Genomic DNA, 18,431 nt, shown 5'->3' with positions numbered 1-18,431 from the left:
CGGCGTTGCCAGGGACGTGCTCTGTGGAAGCGCAGGGCTGCCGAGCGCCAGCCCTGCCGCGGGATGGCTGGCCATTCCCCACCCGCCCTGGCTCTTGCTCAGGGGAAGGCCTGAGCCGTGCGACAGTGGATGAGGTGGGTATTCCTGGGGTCCTTTCCTTTCCCGCTCCTACCATGACATTCCCACCAAACCGGAGGTGCACTGCGAGGCCACCGGAGGCTGCAGGTCCCTCTCCATTATGGCAGGGATCACCCTGCTGCCAGCATGTCTCTGCCTCTCGGAGCTGCTGCGTGAGAGCTGGCTGCTGGACAAGAACTGACCCACACGACACGAGCAGGTCTGGCCCTGCCCTGACTGCTCTGCCTCTGCCCATGATGAACTGCATGGGCAGCCAGCAGTGATGGATAGTGCTGTCAGAACCCCGGCACCCGCGCCCAGGCCAGACTAGAGGGGCTGCCACTGCCCGGCTGGGAGTGAGCGAGGAGAAGAGACACCACAGCGGCAGGGCAGGGGGATCTGCTGGCGGCTTCATTGCCTTCCTTGCCTTCTTCATCTGTGCTGGAATGGCATTAGCCCAACTCTGCCACCATCATGCCCTTGCCTTGGGGAATGGTGCAGCCAGGGGGGACCCCAGTTCCCCCTGTGACAGCCCAGTGCCGCCTCGAGCACATCATCCCCCCAGTACGCAGGGGCACAAGCCTGTCCCCAGTCCCACACCCCAGCACACCTGAGGGGTCCCTGAGCATGGCACAGCATGTGGGGTCTGCTGTAGCCAGGGGAGAGGGACTCGAGAGGGCTGAAAGAAGGGGCTGCCTGAGAGTGAGGGCACTGGGATCCTGCCGGGGGCTGCTCGTTGGGGTCCCTCTTTTCTTCTGCTCCTTTGGCCTCTCTCAGCCAGCCAGCCCCTCGCACCCATCTCAGCCCCATGGGGTGAAGCTGGGAAGTGGCAGGGCAGAGGGGACGGGGTTCCCAGGCTGGGGAGGGGACTTGGGGCAGAGATGGTGTGTCGGTCCATCTCTCAACTACTTTTTTTTTGTTATTTTAATATTTTTCCCTTTTACACTCTTGCTGCCTTAACATGACCTTGGCCAAATTATTTCCCCTCCCTTTGAGATTTATGGCCCTTTTCCAGAAATGATCTGTTCTGTCTACAAAAATAGACATGGTGCTGTTATTACATTTTAAAATATAATAAAGGCTGGGAGACTGCTCTTCTGCTGCTCTCCCTCCCCAGCCCCCCTCCCATCCACAGAGCACAAACCCCACAGGTCGCTGGTGTGGGGCCAAGAGTGGGTGCAGCAAGGGTGGGGGCATCCCCAGCCCTTTCCAACTCCAGAGAAGGGGGGGGGGGGGGTCCTCCCTCCCTGGCTCCCCTTGGCAGAGCTGGGTAGTGGGAGATCTCCCATCTGAGACCACAGCTGCTCTCAGAAAATGCTGGGACTGCTGGAGGACAGATGGGGTGAAATGGGCGGGCTGGGCTTCCCGGGGGGGACTGGGGGTGGTCCCCAGCTCTGTAAAGCCAGTAGGACCTGGCTCATGGCTGGAAAACGCTGCTCACAGCCTGAGGGACAGCATAGCCCATCGCTCTGGGACTCCTGAGCCCTCTGGGCACATGCAGGGTGGCCATTGTGCAGTCATGCTCTCTTTCAGTGGTTTTGTTGAGGTTATTATTATTGTTCTACCAGGGCCTGGAGGCGAGTTGTCATCCCCGAGGACGGCTCTGGTTCCCCCCCCCCCCCCCCCCCCCCCCCCCCCCCCCCGCTGTGTACCCTGCCAGCAGTGCGTTAGGAACTGGCGTGAGCGGCCACGCGCTCTGGTGCGATGGTGATGGAGAGCAGAGGCAAAGCCAAGTTCAAACCCACCTCCCCAGCCCCATCTCAGCCGGACGGGGGTCTGGGATCCCAGAGATGCAAAATGGCTGCAAAATAAACCAAACATGAAAATCAGATGAAACTTGAACATTTTGGTTGTTGCTTCTCCTCCCCATCACCCTGTTTGTTTCCTGACTTGTGCACGCGTGTGTTTGTGTGTGTGGCTGTGTCTCTGTGTATACATTTTGGGATAATTTGCTTTCTGTTGGATTTTTCCCCTCCTGTTGCAAATGCAGAGCCTTGTGCTGTCCCTGCTCTAGGCAATCTGCAGACATGAGCCCTTAAACGCGGTCGCCCTTGGGCGCAGGAAGGCTGTGCAGATGCCACACTTAGGTAATTTAAGGGGTGCATTCAACAACAAATTTTAACTCTGCAGGATGTCCCGGGCTGATGTCTCTCTGGAAAAACACCATCTGGGCAAAGGAAAAGGGGCTGGGGAAGTGTCTGGGTTTGCTTTGCTTTCTGCTCAGAGGAGTCACTTTGATCATCCTGGAAAGCCTGTGGCTGCGTGCTCTGGTGTCAGGATGGGTCTGTCCCACGGGCCGATGGCATTGCTGCCTTCCCGAAGGGCGATGGGGCCAAGAGGACGGAGCTCTGGTGGGGAGGAAAGGGGCTGGGCCTGTTCGTGGATTAAGGTTAAACAGGAGGAGAAGCCGACCCCTCACAGCTGCTGCTCTTCAAATGTTTTATTTCCTGCTCTGCGTAAGCCCGGATTGACCTGCAGGCAGCAGAAAATGTCGAACAACAAACGATGTCACTGAAAGGAGAAAACCACCAGAAAACCCACGAGAAAAAAAACAGTGGGTTGTACGGTCCCCAGCCCGCCGGCTGGAAACACGGGGGATTCTGGGGAGGAGGGTGGGCAGCACTGGGCGGGGGGCACTGGGGCTGGTGTAGGGCGAGCGGGCTGGCAACGTGGGGGTCCCTTTCCCCAGCTCAAGTATCCGCCCGTGCTCGAGTTTTCCCAAGGGCGACGGGCCTCCCGGACCAGCGTCCCGCGGGGCTGCCGGGGTGGGCGATGGCGGGCGATGGCGGGGAGCGGGGGCCGGGGTGGGTGCTGGCAGACCCTCCTCTGGGCCAGGCAGATGCCGGCCCTTTGCTGGCGGGCGGGGGGGGATGCGTGGGGGTCCCTGAGCGGGAGCGGGGGTTGCGGGGCCGGGGGAGAGGGCCGAACCCAGGAGCCCTTCCCGGGCCAGCACCCTGAGCTCTCGGGGGAGAGGGATGCTGCCGCTCCCCGCCATCACATGCCGCAGGGAATTCTCGGTGAGCGAGACCGGCAGCCCCGGGGGAGGCTTCCTGGTTTCGTGTCTTGTCTTTTCTTGATTAAAAAAAAAAAAAAAGAGTGGGGGCGGGCAACGACTTCTTGTGTTTAGTGTGTATTAGAAAAAAAGCCCCAAAACCAGAGCGCTGCCTGAGCGGGAAGGGGCGGTGGCGGGGCGGGGGGCGCAGGGCCTTGGGTGCAAACCCCGCCGCTCCGTTCTGCGGGCGAAGCTGCGGTGCCGGGCGGGGGGGGGAGGTCCCCGCCGCCGGGCTGGGAAGGGGCCGTGCCCCGCCGGCCGGGGGTCCCGCGCACCGGCAGCGGGGCCGGGCCCGCGGGGGGCGGACTGGGGGCAGCCCCCGCCGTGGCCGCCCTCTCGGTGCCCCCCCCCGTGCCCGCCCGGCACCGCACGGGTTAATCGGCGCTCCCCCGCCCGCGCCGCCTCGTCTTTGGCTGCCTGGCCTTCCCCAGATTGACACCTTCCGCGGCGGCCGGCCCGGTTGGCCAATGGGAAGGCAGCTCCGCGCGCCCCACGTGGGGGCGGGCCGCTCCCGCCGCGCTCCTATTGGCTGGCGGCCGGGGCGATTGCCCGCACGGGCCAGGCCCCACGTGGAGCTGGCGCTGGCGCTCGTTCATTGATCGCGCTCCGCAGAGCGGCTGCCGCGGCGGGCGGGGCGGGCGGGGAGGGGGCGCCGGCTCGGCTCGGCTCGGCTCGGCTCGGCTCGGTGCAGCTCGGCTCGGCCCGGCCCGGCCCGCCCCGCCGCAGGGGCGTGCGCCCGGAGCCGGAGCCGGAGCCAGCAGCGCGGTGAGTCCAGTCCCGTCCCGTCCCGTCCCGCCCGCGCCGGTCCGGTCCGGTTCGGTTCGGTCTCTGCCGCGCCGGTCAGGGCCCGCTCCGGGACTCCCGCCGGGCGGGGTCCGGCCCCGCTCGGGGCTGGGGCGGCGGCGGCGAGGCCGGTCCCTCCCCGCGGCCGTACCTGCTGCGGGCGGCGGCGGCGGGGCCATTGTCTGCGCGGCGCCGGGGGGGCGCGGGCCTGGGCCGTGCCCGCGGCGGGGCCGGGGGCGGCGGAGCCCGCGCTGGGGGCGGGGAGCCGGCGGGGGTGGGGTGGGGGTGTCCTGCGGCGGGCGGGTCCCGCAGCCCCCGGAAGGAGTCCCGGGGCCCCTCGGTCCCCGCGGGGATGCGGAGCGGCTCGGCCGGGGCGCGGTGCGGCGGTCCCGGCGGCCGCGGGGGAGCTGCAGGAGGGGCCGGGCCCCCGGGCTCTGCCCTGCTCCGCTGCGGCTCCCGCAGGGCCCCGCGCCCCGGCCGGCTGCGTGAGCGGGAAGTGCCGGGCCGTGACTCTCCGTCTCTCTCCCAGGGCCTCATCCGGAGCTGGGAAGCGTCCTCAGGCCCCCGGCCTGAGCCTGCGGTGGGGCCCGGAGCGGCGAGAGGGATCCTGGGCCTGTCCGGTGCCAAAGATGTTCCCGCAGAACCGGCCCCCGGTGAGCCCACGGCTCGGCCTCGTCCCCTCTGGGCCATGGGCGAGCACGTGGTGCTGCGGCAGCCGTGCTGGCCTGGCCCTTGGTACGGGCCTGCGCCCCCAAACCCGACTCTGGGCCTGCCTCGCCCCGCGGGGGTGGGACGTGTTGGCCTCGGCCTGGAAAGTTGCGGGGACGGCACATAATGCGCTCGGGAGCAGTGGTGTGGTGCTTCCCAAACTGATGCTGAGCCCCAGAGCTGCGGGGATTTGGGTTTTCCGACACGCTGGAAGCTGGATCGCAGTCGGGGTGTGACTGTGGGACCGGTGATGAGTGGGCGAGGACAGAGCTCTAGGGCTGGGCGGGAGGGCCGGAGGGTTGCACTCTCTGCCCGCACAGGCTTGCACACTCTGTGCCACCCGTGGTTGTTAATCCTCCTCTTCTGGCTCAGTGGCTGAACTGATGCTGGAAAGGTGGAGAACGATTGCCCTTGGTGCTTGGCTGTAACCAGTTTCCTCTGCAATAATAACTCTTTCTGCCACCTCCTCCATGTGCTGCTCTCCCAGACATGCCCATAGCCTCTTCTGCGGGTGCAGGACAACCCTTGGGGGACTTGTGAGCCTCACTGGGCCAGCAGTGGTGACCCCGGGGGTCCCCTCCTCTGCCTAGGCCCATCTCCAGGCACCCTCCGCTGCCTCGGGAGCTGCTGTCGCTGCCAGTGCCATCCCCAGCACCCCCCAGTCCCTCAAGCTGACTTACCCGGAGACCTTGGACCGTATCAAGGAGGAATTCCAGTTCCTGCAGAACCAATACCACAGGTGAGAAGCTGCCAGGGCTCGCGTGCCAGCAAGGCGCTGGGCACTTAACTGGTGCTGGTGAGAGGCAGGCTTCCCCTCGGTGCTGGGCATCAGTGTGGGCTGGCGGGAAGTGCCGTCCCATGCTGCTGCGGGCACTGGTCCATCTGGAAGACGGCTGTGCCAAGCACCACCTTGGTAGCTTGAAATGACACTGTTTGAGGGGGAAACTCGGCCTCTTCCTGCCAAAAGCCCCAGGATGAGGATGCTGGCTTCCAGGGCCCGGCTTCTGGGCTGAGCTGGAGCCGTCACTTAGCAGACCTGGAGTCCCTCTGATCCGCCCTGCTGCTGGCCAGGATCACCTCCCCTTCCCCGCACAGTGCTGGGCAGAGCAAGGTTTGAAATGCAGCTCGGCTTTGCAGCTCGCTCCATTTGGGAAGCAGATGCTGGGGAGGGGGTTAAAACTCCATGCAGATTGCTCCCTGATGCCTGGATCCCTTTGCTGTCCATCTCTTCTTTGTCAGCCCCTTCCCACCCTCTTTCAGGTGGTTTTCTTGGCTTCTGCTGGGAGATGGGATTGAATCTGAGAGCAGGAGGCTGAAGCACGCAGTGCACTGGGAGGGCTTGTGCTCTGTCCAGCCTGGGAGATCTTGCCTGTGGGGGACCAGGGGGTGTCTCCCTCTCCCTCCCTTCCTCTCTCTTTCTTCTCTTTATTTTTACAGCTTGAAGTTAGAATGTGAAAAACTGGCAACAGAAAAAACAGAAATCCAGCGTCATTATGTCATGGTTAGTGAGCTCCACCTGAAAGGAGGAGTGCGGTGGGGGGTGTCTCCTCTGAACCATCAAAGGACACGCAGCCCTGGGATGGTTTGGCTTCCCCTCGCGTTTGGGTTGTGCGGCCAGGCCCTGAGACCTAGTTCCTGTGGCAGTTATTGTCTGTTTTTTCCCCCAAAACAAGCTGTGGTGTTTGAGCAGGGCTTGCTGCCAGAGCGCATGGTGGCGGGGTGGTGGCGAAGCTGCTCCCATGCGGGTTGTCTCCTTTCTCGCGGGCAGCGAGCGGGAGCCCCAGGAGGACCATGTCCGTTTTGTGGGCTGCGGCCGTGTGCCAGAGAGACCTCTGCTCCCGGGAGAGTTGCTGGGGACCATGTTCTCCTCCTGGCCTGGCCACAGCATGGGCGTTTGTGGCCAGGCTGACCCTGCACACCAGCGCCGGAGAGGACTTTCTGGTTGTGAGTCCCCCTGGGCTCCCCAGCCGTGCTGATGCTGCCTTCTCTCCCTCGCAGTACTACGAGATGTCCTACGGCCTGAACATCGAGATGCACAAACAGGTGAGTCTGTGTGGGATGGGAGCGATGTCCCTGCTCCCCGTCCCTGCCTTGCCATCTGGGCCCATCGGGGTCATCCCTTCCCACGGAAAGCGTGGGAAGTCACTCCCTGCCGTAGCCCAGGGAAGGCTGTGCTTGTGGGGGCTGTGCTCCCTTCTGTGTGCTTTGGGAGCTCTGCGCCACTCTGCGTCATGGCCTTGGACTGTCTCCTCAGCTCTCTGCACACGCGTGTGCACTCCAGCGTGAGCTGCCATTTGCTCGCTGGGTTCAGGGTGCGCGTTCCTGGCTGTGTCGCGATGCGCTTGTTGCGGTGGGAAGAGAGCAGCGGTGGAGGACTTGTGCTTGCATGGCTGCTCACAACAGTTGTGAGTGGCCACCTGGGGACCATTGTGGAGGAGACCGGCTCCTGCGGGGCAAGGGGTGCTGCGGCGTCACGGCCGGGTGATGGGCAGGGTGACGAGCTCTGCCTCGCTGTCTTGGCAGCTGTCCAGTGCCAGCTGGCCCTTGGGGGCAGCTTGCCTGGGGGCCGGGGCTGAGGAGCATCCTGAGGTGGGAAGCAGGGGGCTGGGGCGTGGGTGCAGGGTGGGCTCCCCGAGGGCTCGGGGCTGCACATCCCCCCTCGCTGCCTCCCCATCCTCCCTCCCTCCCTCCCTTCCTCCCGCTGCGCCGCGCTCCGGGTCACCAGCTGCTCTGAGACAGAAGGTTTCTTCTCATCTATTTTTAAAGAGGCTGCGGAGGAGCCTGGTGAGGCGTGCTGCAGCCACGGCCTCCTTCCTTCCCACCCCGCACGCCGCCGCCACCAACTGTTGCGCGGGAGCCGGCTCGGGCGGCCAGCGTGGGGGTGCCGGCCCCTGGCCCAGGGCAGGCTGACAGCCAATCTCGCCGGCTTTGCACCCACCGGGTGGGTGTTTCTGCGGCTCTCCTTGTTTCCCACGCGCACCCTGCCCTGTGCCGCCATCCCCGCTGCGCAAAGCTGGCTGAGAAGGAGGCGTGAAGCCGCCCTTGCGAGGGGCGATGCTGAGGGTCTGCCCGGCCCAGCACCCCCTCCGAGTGTGTGCTCCTCTCATCTGGTTGCCGGTTCTCCCCTGGCCCTCGCAGGCTCGTGTTTTCTGCCAGTCCCAGGTGCCGCTGGCTGCCCGCCAGCGAGCTGTCTGCACTTTTAACAAGGGCCCGTAAGTCTGCTCTGACAGCCAGCGGCCATTGTGTGAAAAATGGGAACCGCCTGCATGGGAGCTGCGGGTTATCACCGCCGTGGGGAGATCGGGTCACCGTCTCTCCTCCCCTTCCCCCAAATCTGGTGCTGCTTGTGGGCATGGGCAGGGGTCCTGCGTGCTCTCGGCTGCCCTGGGACCCCCGAGGAAGCACTTGCGCCATCACCGCTGGTGAAGGCAGGGTAGTGCTGTGGTGCGGTGCTGCCTCCGTCCCCGCTGTGCCCAGCCCAGCATCCCCCAGAGGCTCCCCAGGCACCCGGCTCCCATGGTGCTGGCATTGGCAGTGCTGGCACCAGCAAGGGCCGAGGCGCAGGGTGGTTTTACCCTGCCTGGGTTTGTTAGGAGGGAAATGGGGCTGGGGGCTGGGGGGCTAGCTGTGATGGTGCAGCTCTCCAGGCAGCCACAGGCTCGGCAGGGGAGGCTCAAGACAGGAATGAGCAGGAGATGTTAATTTTTTATTGTTGTTTTGTTTTTGGCATGGAAGGGGCCTGTAGCTTTTTATAAAACCGCCTCCCTGAATCTGCCTGGCCTTGGACTTGCTCACCGCGAGCCAGAGGGGAGGTGACGGTGCTGGTGGCTGGGGGGGCTGCAAACAGCATGATCATTTTTCATGCTGAGAGCGTTAAAGTGCCAGTAAATTGCACATTAACGAGTGCGAGTGAATTGGAGGCAGCTCTCCCCAAGGAGCTGCTGCCCATCAGTGCATTAGGGAAGAGAATCCATCACTGCCGGCCCCGGGAGACAGCTAAATCCTTCCCAGAACTGCCTGCTGCCAAATCTCCTTGCTCCCCCCGCCTTTCTTTCTTTTCTTTCTCTTTTTTCCTCCCTCGGAAGGGGAAGCGAGGGCGGGTGCTGGATTGTTTCTGCTCTCTGTGGGTCTGGCAAAAACAGGACAGTGGCCGCTCTGAAGGGCAGCATGGGGCCAGTAACTGGGTCTGTGTCTCCCCACCGGCCTGGCAGCGCTGTGGCCCCTCGTCCTGGCACCGCGGCGCCTGCGCCAGCCAGGGACAGGAGACTTGCCCAAGGTCCTGGTGGGGAGATCTGGTGTCAGCTCCACCCCTGGCTGTTGGGGCCCTTCAGCCTCTGGTCTCCTCCTGGGGCTGACAAGAAGGTCTGTGTTCAACCCCCTCCTCTTAGCCCCGTGCTGGCTCCGTAATGTTTTCATCCTCCCCACCAGCATGGGCAGGGAGCTCCTGGAAGCTTGGGACAGCACCTTACCTGGAGCCCCTGTGCCTGGGGCATCCCCCGCCTAAAGGGAGAGCTGCTGATCTCTGCCCCCTCCCCGGTGCTGGGGTGGAATCCCCGGCTCTGTGCGATGGAGAGCAGTGTGGGCGTCTCTGCTGTTGCTTTAAGCAGTGTCTGCTCTCCTGGCTGTCACCCACTGGTACTCGGGGCAGGGGCCTGACCCCCTAGACCCTGGGGGTTCTCTCCAGGGATGTGTCTGTGGGGCCGGGGATGACCCCATGTCTGTGCTCGCCCCCAGCCCGGGACGTGCAGCATGGGGCTGGCGAGGGCCCTGCCCTGGCTGTAGTGTGCGGTGGGAGCACGGCTCGGCAGGCACAGCACACCACCGCTCTCCCTCCCTGTGCCGCTCCCCCGCTCTGTGCTCCTGATTGCCTGTGGCACTCAAGTGTTGCAGAAAAACAGCAGCTGTAAGAGAGCACCTCTCCAGGGCTTCCTGCGGGCCGGGAGAGCGGCAATTAGCAGTCGTGGTGCTGGCAGGAGGCTTGCGCGGAGTGTGGAGGGGAGCCTGCCGAGGCCGGGGCCCTGACCTGCGGGGCTGGGGGCTTGCTTGGCGATGGCCCTTGGTGGCATGGGCCGTGGGGCTCCATGTCCCTGGCAGGGAGGAGGTGGGAGCCGTCCCGGGGCTCTCAGGGTGGGGATGGAGGATGCTGGGCTCGTGTTTTTGGAGGGGTGGCGTTGGGAAGGAGCGCTTTCCTGTTCCCCCCTGGGGTGTTTCTGGTCCTTGGTGCTGAGCAGCAGCTCTTGGGGCCAAGTGCTGGCACCCTGTGGCTGCTTGGGTGCGATGGGGAGGGGGCATCTGCCCGCCTGGGGAGTGCCCTTGGTGGGAGGGGTCTCCCGTGGTGCCAGGGCTGCTCAGCGTGGGGGCAGCTCTGCCCCTTGCCCTGACAGGCACTGCGTCTCTTCTGCTGCCAGACGGAGATTGCGAAGCGGCTCAACGTGATCTGCGCCCAGCTCATCCCATTCCTGTCTCAGGAGGTGGGTGAGCACTCGGACCCTCACCTCTGACTGGGTGTGCAGAGCTCCTTTGGGACACATGAGTGTCCCTGCTGGGGGACTCAGGCCCTGTGCTTTGGGCTGGGCTGGGGGGGCTGGCTTCGCCCCATCCCCTGACGAAATGAGACTGCCGCAGGAGTCGGCGGAGGCATTGCCCGGTGCTTACGTGCTCTTCTCTCCCTGCAGCACCAGCAGCAGGTGGTCCAGGCCGTGGAGCGTGCGAAGCAGGTGACTATGACCGACCTGAACGCGGCGATCGGGGTACGTCAACCCTCTGCCCACCCCTTCCCGCCACCCCCTGGCTGGGGGGGCTGGGCTCCCGCAGGCAATGGTGCCTCCCGTGCTCCCACCGTCCCCTGGGCTGGAGACCTGTCCTGCCCCGAGCACAGGGGGGGTCGGCTGCAGCCCCCTGCCCCTAGTGCCTTTGCCCTCCTGTGGCTGAGTCAGGGGGAGGAGGAGGGCAAGCCGGGCTTGTTTGGGGGGCTGCCAGCAGTACTCGGGCTGGAGGAGGTGCAGCTGCTGCTGCAGCGGTGTCAAAACAGGGTATGGGGGTGATGGCTGTTGCGTGTCACTGTGTCCCGATGCCCTGTGGCCCGGGCGGAGGGTGGGGGTCGCCACTGTTCCCACACCTCAGTTATTCCCGCGAGACCGCAGCAGTACAGTGGTATGGATATGCGTAGGGTCTCCCATCTGTCCCAGTAGCTCCTGTCATGAGGTGGGGGGAGGCGGTGGGAGGGACGTGGTGCCCCCAGCAGCTTGGCTGGGGCACCCTGGGAGCGTGCCCTGCCCCTCCTCACCCAGCTCCCCATCCATCCCTTGGCTGACCCAGTGCTGCCGGTGGGGAGGAACAGCCTCTTCCCTCCCCGCCTACCCAGCGGCCATCCTGACGCGGTTCTTTGGCTCTCCTCTCTCCTCCTGCTCCTCTCCAGCACCAGCTCCAGACCCAGCACCTCTCACACCACGCTCCTCCCATTCCGCTGACCCCCCACCCCTCCGGGATGCAGCCCACCGGCCTCGCTGGCATCAGCAGCGCCTCGGGGCTGCTGGCGCTTTCAGGGGCACTGGGGGCCCAGGCCCAGCTTCTCGCCAAAGATGACCGAGGAGTCCATGACACCGAGCCTAGGGGTGAGTGTGGGGGGACGGGAGACAGGGGCCGGGGTGGGGGGGTCAGGTCTGGTGTGACCCTCCTGGCAGCAGGCAAGCCTGGGAAGGGGTGATGCTGGGCCCCGGGGCTGCACTTGCTCCCCATGTCCTTCCCGCTTGGGCACTTCCCAGGGGCGGGTGGGGGCCAGGGCTGGGTGGGGGGCAGCTTGTCTGTGCCTTGGGGCTCCCAGCTGGGCTGGTGGAGTGGGGGGCTTGCCAGCTGCGAGGGGTTTGGGTGGGGAATGTACCCCGCTGAGCAGCACCACCTGGGAGGGGAGTGGGGTGGGCTGGGGGGGGTTGTCCCTGGTGGGGGCCCGGGACCACCCTGCTGCTGTAGCACTGGCCCGGCCCTGCCACGAGCACCCCAGCACCTGCGGGAGGAGCGGGCGGCTTTCCCGGGGGGCTCTCAGCGGTGGCACAGTGTGTCCCTCCTTCCCTCCTCCTGCTGCTGTGCCTCCGCGTTGCCACGGCGACAGAGCGAGACCCCGGCCCCGTAAGTGCCTTTTCCTTCTCTTGCACCGTTTCCCTGCAGCTGCGCAGGCTCCGGCCGGGACCCTGGGAGCGGGCAGCCGTGCGGGGGACAGATCCCGCTGCCCGGCCGAGGCCCCACTGCTGGCACAGCCGTGTGGGTGGGTGCTCTCCCCTGGGGACCCCTTCCCCGTGTCACGTGGGCAAACCGCACCGTTCCCCCAAGCAGCGTCCCCCTCGTTGCTCCTTTGGCAGGAGCTGAAGCCCGAACTGGTGGCACGGGGGGGGCGGCACTGGGGCCCTCGGTGCCCCTAGAGCCAGCTGCAGCCCTGCGTTTGTGCTGCCTGTCCTGGGGGCCAGGCAGAGCAGCTCGCAGCCCCTAATGCTGTGCCCCCCTACCCCAGAGCTCCCTGGCGCTGCCCAATGGGGAGCGGGCACGAGCCATCTCCGAGTACCTGAGCAGCAGCAAGAAGAGGAAGGTGGAGGAGAAGGACTTTGTTACAGACTACGTGAGTCCGGGGCTGGGGGGCTCGGGGGCTCGGGGCATCCCCATCCCCTCTTGCAGGGCAATGTGTGGAGCTGCCTGTGCCTGCGGCACTTCCCAGGCAGGAGCGAGGGCAGCCTCAGCCCCGTTGGCTCCAACTGTCCTCTGCGTTTCAGGGCAGCGATGCAGACAAAAGTGAAGACAACTTGGTGGTGGATGAGGTGAGTGCACCGGGGTGCCGGGCACTGGGAGGGGGCTGGGGTTGGTGTGCGCTGCCTGTCCCTCTGCCTGAGTCGGGGGCTAACAGGCTGTTACAGGAGGAGGCAGGCAGCATGGGGAGGAGGCAGTGGGACCTGAGTCGTGCTCACCGGCCCTCACTGATGGCAGTGATGAGCCCCAGGATCCAGGGTCCCAGCCTGGCCCTCTCTGGAGCCACTGGCTCGCCATGGCCTGGGACGTCCTTGCACTCCTGCCTGCTCTGCTGCCTGCTGATTTCCCTCCCCCTCCAGGACCCCTCTTCCCCACACAGCGTCCATTCCTACTCGTCCCGGGAGAATGGGGTGGAGAAGGTCCCACTGGGCAGGAAGGAGGCCATACCGCTCAGCCCGACCTCCATGGCCTCCTCGAGCAGCACATCCCCGTCTCGGAGCAAGGATGTACCCACGGTACGTGAGTAGCGTGGGGCAGCTGGGGTGCTTCGCTCGGGGGCTGTGCTCGCGTCCCTGCTGCCCGGGCTCGGCTGGCAGAGCTGCCGGACGTGGGTCCGCCTGCCTCCAAACCCATGGGGTGAAGGCAGTGCTGGGGGGACAGGGAGGGCTCCTGCTCCATTAGATCCCCTCTCGTGTCCCATCCCCCAGACCGTGCAGCGCTGGCTGGGCTGGGCTGTCATCAGGGGTGAGGAACATGGACCAGCTCGCTCGGGGGGGACCTGAGGAGACCCCCCGGCAGGGCAGTAGCGCAACTGTCAGACCTCCCTGCTCTGTTCCTGGCAGGTGGAGAAGGTAGGGACGCCTAGCCTGAAGTCCAGCACACCCACCTCCCAGGGTGACACCGCGGCCCCGGGCTCCAGCGGTGCCCAGCAGTTTCGCCCCGCCGCCGCCAAGGCCCCCGTGGACCCACTGGGTGAGCTTGGCCCTGCCAGGGCCCGGGCAGGTGGCTCTGAGCACTGGTCCCCTGGTCCCCCGCGAGGATGGACCCTGGGCCCCATCTCTTCACGCTGCCTCTCCCCCTGCAGCCCTGGGCCTGAGGAATCCGCTGGGAGTGCAGAGCCCCTACTCGGCTGCCTTTGGCATGGCGCACCCCGCAGTTAACGGGGACATGGCCGGGACTGGTGCCTACGCCAGCCTCCACCTCATGTCCCCGCAGCTCAATGGGGCTGCGGCCGCCGTGGGAGCCGGCAGCTACGGGCGCTCCCCCCTGGTGCGTGAGCCTCTTCCCTGCAGGGCTGAGGGGGCCGTGGGGCGCGAGCTGCTCTCACCCGCTGTCCCCTCCAGGTGGGCTACGACCCGCACCCCCACATGCGCGTCCCAGGGCTGGCAGCCGGCATGCAAGTGGGGACTTCGGGGAAACCGTAAGTGGGGCCGTGCTGGGCTGGGGGCTATATGGGGGGCAGGGGGCGAGGTGTTCTGCAGGGCTTAAGCTGGGGGGTGCAGGCAGGCCAGGGCCAGCAGGGATGGGGAGCACAGCCCGGGGGGGGGGCACCCGTTTCTGGGCAGCGGCAGGCTATCGTGTGCCTGGCCGGGCTTCACTGGGCACCGCTCTGCTCGTGGCTCTGATTCCAAACCGTGCTGCCTGCGTCAGGCACACTGGGTCCGACGTAGCACCGGCTGCTCTCCGTGCAGGATCCTCAGCTGGTTCTTACTGCTCTGTCCCCTTCCAGCGCCTACTCCTTCCACGTCAGTGCCGACGGGCAGATGCAGCCGGTGCCTTTCCCACCCGACGCCCTCATCGGCTCCGGCATCCCCCGCCACGCTCGGCAGCTTCACACCCTGACCCACGGCGAGGTGGTCTGCGCCGTCACCATCAGCAACTCGACGCGACACGTCTACACCGGGGGCAAGGGCTGCGTGAAGGTGTGGGATGTGGGGCAGCCAGGCACCAAGACGGCCGTGGCTCAGCTGGACTGTTTGGTAAGGAGGAGCGTGCTGCCACTCTGGCACGGTTTTTTTCCCTGTTTCCCTGCACTGTGCCACAGTGCTGTGGTGCAGAGGGGGTCTGGCGTCTCCATTGCGGATCTTGGGGATGCAGGGGGCCTCTGAAAGCAACGGTGTGCACCGAGGAGAGTCTCCATGTGCATTTCTAAGTGGGGGCAGTGGGGGGCTGCTGGGGAGGGATGGTGGCTCTGTGCTGCCAGTGTGCTCTCCTGTGCCGCCCCATCTGTTCTGAGCATCCCAAGCTGTTAGGGGGCTTTTACACCCCCATGCCTTGGCGCTGCTTTGTTTGACAGCACCTACCCTAAGACAAGTCTTTGCCAGTGTCAACCCCTCCTGGCCAGATACTTCATACAGGCCAGAATTGCATGGGCTTGAAGCATCACTCGAATTCAGCTCTGTCCTTTCTGCTTTTGCTTGTGTGAGTCTGGCTGGAGGGAGAACTCCTATTTCTTTTGAAAATAAATGAAATGGACTGTCAGACCACAGCAACTCACCAGAGCCAAGCTGGAGGCACAGCCATCACCTGAGAGTATTTTTAACTTGTTTTCTTTGAGGTTTATTTTAAACGGGCTGCTGGAACTGGGAGTCCCTGTGCCTGCTTTGAACAGCCCAAACCCAAGTCCTCCCCTCGACTTGCTTGGGGCCTGGGCAGCCTGACAAATATTCCTGGATGGTGCTGACCTTGAAGATACAGATGCACAAACAAGGAAATGACTGAGTCATGATAATTTCAAGCTGCATCAGAAGTTTGGGAGCAGGGAAAAATGGTGTTCTAGTGCTCGGAGCCATGGGCTGTTTCAGCCTTGTTGGAGCTGCCTCCCTGCCTCCAGGACCAGCCGTGTCTGTCGGGCAGCTGCTGGCAGGGATGCTGTGGGTTGAGGGTGTCCCTGAGGCCGTTCATAGTGCAGTAACAAACTGAGGGGCTCCTATGGGGGCTGGCTGGGGCAACCGCTCTGGGCATGGGACGGGGTGGGCTGCACAGCCACCCCTGCCCCAGCCCTGCTCTCCCACTGCTGCTGCTCCTACCCTCAGTACAAGCTGCTGGCCCTAGGGTGACCAGGCAGTCTGGGATGGGTGCAGAAGGTCTGGAGGGGAAGGGGTTAACGGGGTCCTCCCTCCTGCACCCTAGAACCGCGACAACTACATCCGCTCCTGCAAGCTGCTGCCTGACGGCCGGAGCCTTATCGTGGGGGGGGGAGGCCAGCACCCTCTCCATCTGGGACCTGGCAGCCCCAACGCCCCGCATCAAGGCCGAGCTCACCTCCTCTGCCCCCGCCTGCTATGCCCTGGCCATCAGCCCCGACGCCAAAGTCTGCTTCTCCTGCTGCAGCGACGGCAACATCGTGGTGTGGGACCTGCAGAACCAGACCCTGGTCAGGTGAGCCTGGGGCAGGCGGCGCGTGGGCAGGGCTGCTTGGGGCTCGTCAGGCCGGGGACCCCGCGGTCCCCTTCAGGGCCTCCCCTCCCCGTGGTTTAACCCTGGCCATAGGACATTCCCTGTCCTTGCAGCAGGGATCTGCTCCTCGCTGCTGGGTGCTGCTCCGACCCACGCTTTGCACTGCAGGTGCTGGCGGCGCTGGCAGCCCTGATGGCCGTGCTCTCGCCCCCTCTGTCCCCCTCTTTCCCAGGCAGTTTCAAGGCCACACAGATGGTGCCAGCTGCATCGACATCTCTAACGATGGTACCAAGCTGTGGACAGGGGGGCTGGACAACACAGTACGGTGCTGGGACCTGCGGGAAGGGCGTCAGCTGCAGCAGCATGACTTCAGCTCCCAGGTAGGGACTGGGGCCGACCGGGAGCACCATGGGGCTGGCTGGGACCTGCTGGGCCGCTGCCTGACCCTGTCTCTCTCCCCAGATCTTCTCCCTGGGGTACTGCCCAACAGGAGAGTGGCTGGCAGTGGGCATGGAGAGCAGCAACGTGGAGATCCTGCATGTCAGCAAACCGGACAAGTACCAGCTGCACCTCCATGAGAGCTGCGTCCTCTCCCTCAAATTCGCCTCCTGCGGTAGGCACGCCTGTCCCAGCCTGCTGGCTCTGGAACCTTGTGGATGCAGTCTCCTCTCCTAGCTGTGTCTCTCAGAGCTTTTTGCAGTGGGGGCAAGCACTGGCTCCAGTAGCCAGCCCAGTCCTGTGTGGATGCTAGTGGTATCCTTCAGAGAAGGGGTGTCTGTCCCTCCTGGAGCAACACCCATGGCTGCACTCTCAGCTCTGTTGTCACAGGACTCCCCTTTGTGTTCCTTAAAACAGTGCCTTGGCTAACGAGTGCCAGAGGTGTTGCTTTCTTGTTGCCACCTTGTGTTACACAACCTGGGCACAATTTGCTGCAGGAATACAGCTGGTGGGCCTGGTTTGGTGACATGATGCTCCTCTTTGTCCCTTTTGTCCCTCCCACAGGGAAGTGGTTCGTGAGCACGGGGAAGGACAACCTGCTGAACGCCTGGCGGACACCCTATGGAGCCAGCATCTTCCAGGTGTGGGGCATACGTAGCCTTCGTGATCGGGGTCGGGGGGGGAGATGTTCCTCTGGGTGAGGTTGCCCAGAGCTGGGATGGCCCAGTACAACCCAGCTGTAAATGTATCTTAGCAGTAATGAGCCCCGTAAACAAATCTGTCCCTGCAGCCCCCCCCACCGGCGCAGCTCAGGGCCCCAGGTCCCAAGGGGTGGGACTGGGACCTTGCTCTAGGGCTGCTTCTTGTGCTTACCCCCTGCCCTCCTCTCTCCAGTCAAAGGAAACCTCCTCCGTCCTCAGCTGCGATGTCTCCACAGATGACCAGTTCATCGTGACTGGCTCAGGGGACAAGAAAGCTACGGTTTACGAGGTCATTTACTGAGAGCGAGAGAGGTGCCAACTGCAGGGAGGGCCCACACAACGTGGACAGGCACGTGTCCATGTGGACAGACGGGTGGACTCTACCTGCCCTGCTGCTGACTTCCCAAAGAATGTGCAGCCTGTGGCCAGGGCATCCAAGCCGGAGGAGAGCGGTGAGGGGTGGAGGTGGCCCTGGGACCGCGGCCAGGCATGCTGGGCTGGGACGTGGCGGCTGCTGCTCGCAGTGAATTTCCTGGGGACTTTCTCCTTGTTTTGTTCTTTATTTGTTGGTTTGTTTCTAAATCTGGACTGTGGGCGTTGAGGGGGGAGGGTCTGGCGTTGTTAAGGTTTTTTGTTTGGGTTTTTTGAGGTTTTTTTGGTTTTAACTTTTTGCTGTGGGGTTTGTTTGTTTTTTTCTGTTAAGTCTCTGGGTCAGGCTGAGGAAGATGGGCTCTGTCCTAATCTACCTCTGTGCCTCCTAGGCGTTTAATATGTATTTAATAATAAAATCAATCAAAAAAGCACCACTGGGCCTCGTCCTGGGCAGTAGCCTTGGTGCTCTGTGGCCGTGGGCTGGAGCCAGCTGAGGATGGGTGAGACCAGGGCCGGTGGGGCAGTAGCATCATCCTCTTTGGCCGCCACAGCTCACCGCTCCTTTCCCTTTCGTGCATTGGGGCAGGTTTGTTGCCGCTCTCTGCAGCAGGCAGGGCCGTGGGGCCTGGCAGCAGGACTGCACTGCCGGCACTCTCCTCGCTCAGCCCGGCGTTGGTCCCGTGCATGGTGGAGAGCATCCCGGGGCCGGAGCGCTGCCGACCACGAGGGTTAGGATGTATGGCGGCGGCTGCTGTGCGGTGCTGTCCCTCGAGCAGTCTGTGTCTCTGTGGGGTGTGGGGCAGAAGCCGGTGCTGGAGGAAGCGGTTTTTGAAGGAAATGAGATGTGAGCGGTCGGCACTGGCTTATCGGTCTGGCTTCCTGCCAGAGCTGCTGTGGGGGAAGCAGGGCTGTTGCCGAGAGCCTTGGAGCACAGCCCGCCAGCAGCGGCCACGGCGAGAGCTGGGGCAGGGAAGCAGGGTGCTGCTGGCTGCAGTGTGGCTGCTGTGATGCACTCCTGCCCCGAGACGCAGCTCACCGCATCCAGCCCTGAGCCGGGGCTGCTGTGGCAGGCGGGCAGGAGCAGCTCTGCCATGGTAGGAAAGGCTGCTCTGGTGCTGCTGGCCATG

The 18,431-nt window shown here is 64.3% G+C and overlaps 1 protein-coding gene across 1 annotated transcript; it reads left to right on the top strand.

Annotated features, from left to right (window-relative positions):
• The first annotated feature begins 3,892 nt into the window (after positions 1 to 3,892).
• Positions 3,893 to 17,735, top strand: LOC115348816 (transducin-like enhancer protein 1). Its single transcript, XM_030032121.1, is given in 22 exon segments — positions 3,893 to 3,934; positions 4,482 to 4,605; positions 5,251 to 5,399; positions 6,098 to 6,161; positions 6,659 to 6,703; positions 10,069 to 10,131; positions 10,336 to 10,410; positions 11,079 to 11,274; positions 11,769 to 11,785; positions 12,165 to 12,269; positions 12,421 to 12,465; positions 12,754 to 12,909; positions 13,237 to 13,366; positions 13,479 to 13,663; positions 13,738 to 13,814; positions 14,124 to 14,373; positions 15,527 to 15,586; positions 15,588 to 15,775; positions 16,026 to 16,173; positions 16,256 to 16,406; positions 16,796 to 16,872; positions 17,126 to 17,735. Coding segments are annotated over 21 exon segments (2,313 nt in total). The 5' UTR covers positions 3,893 to 3,934; positions 4,482 to 4,581; the 3' UTR covers positions 17,234 to 17,735.
• The last annotated feature ends 696 nt before the right edge of the window (positions 17,736 to 18,431 follow it).

This window comes from Aquila chrysaetos, chromosome 12 (genome assembly GCF_900496995.4).
Source record: "Aquila chrysaetos chrysaetos chromosome 12, bAquChr1.4, whole genome shotgun sequence".
NCBI classification, from domain to species: domain Eukaryota; kingdom Metazoa; phylum Chordata; class Aves; order Accipitriformes; family Accipitridae; genus Aquila; species Aquila chrysaetos.
This window is presented reverse-complemented; position numbering and strand designations above follow the sequence as displayed.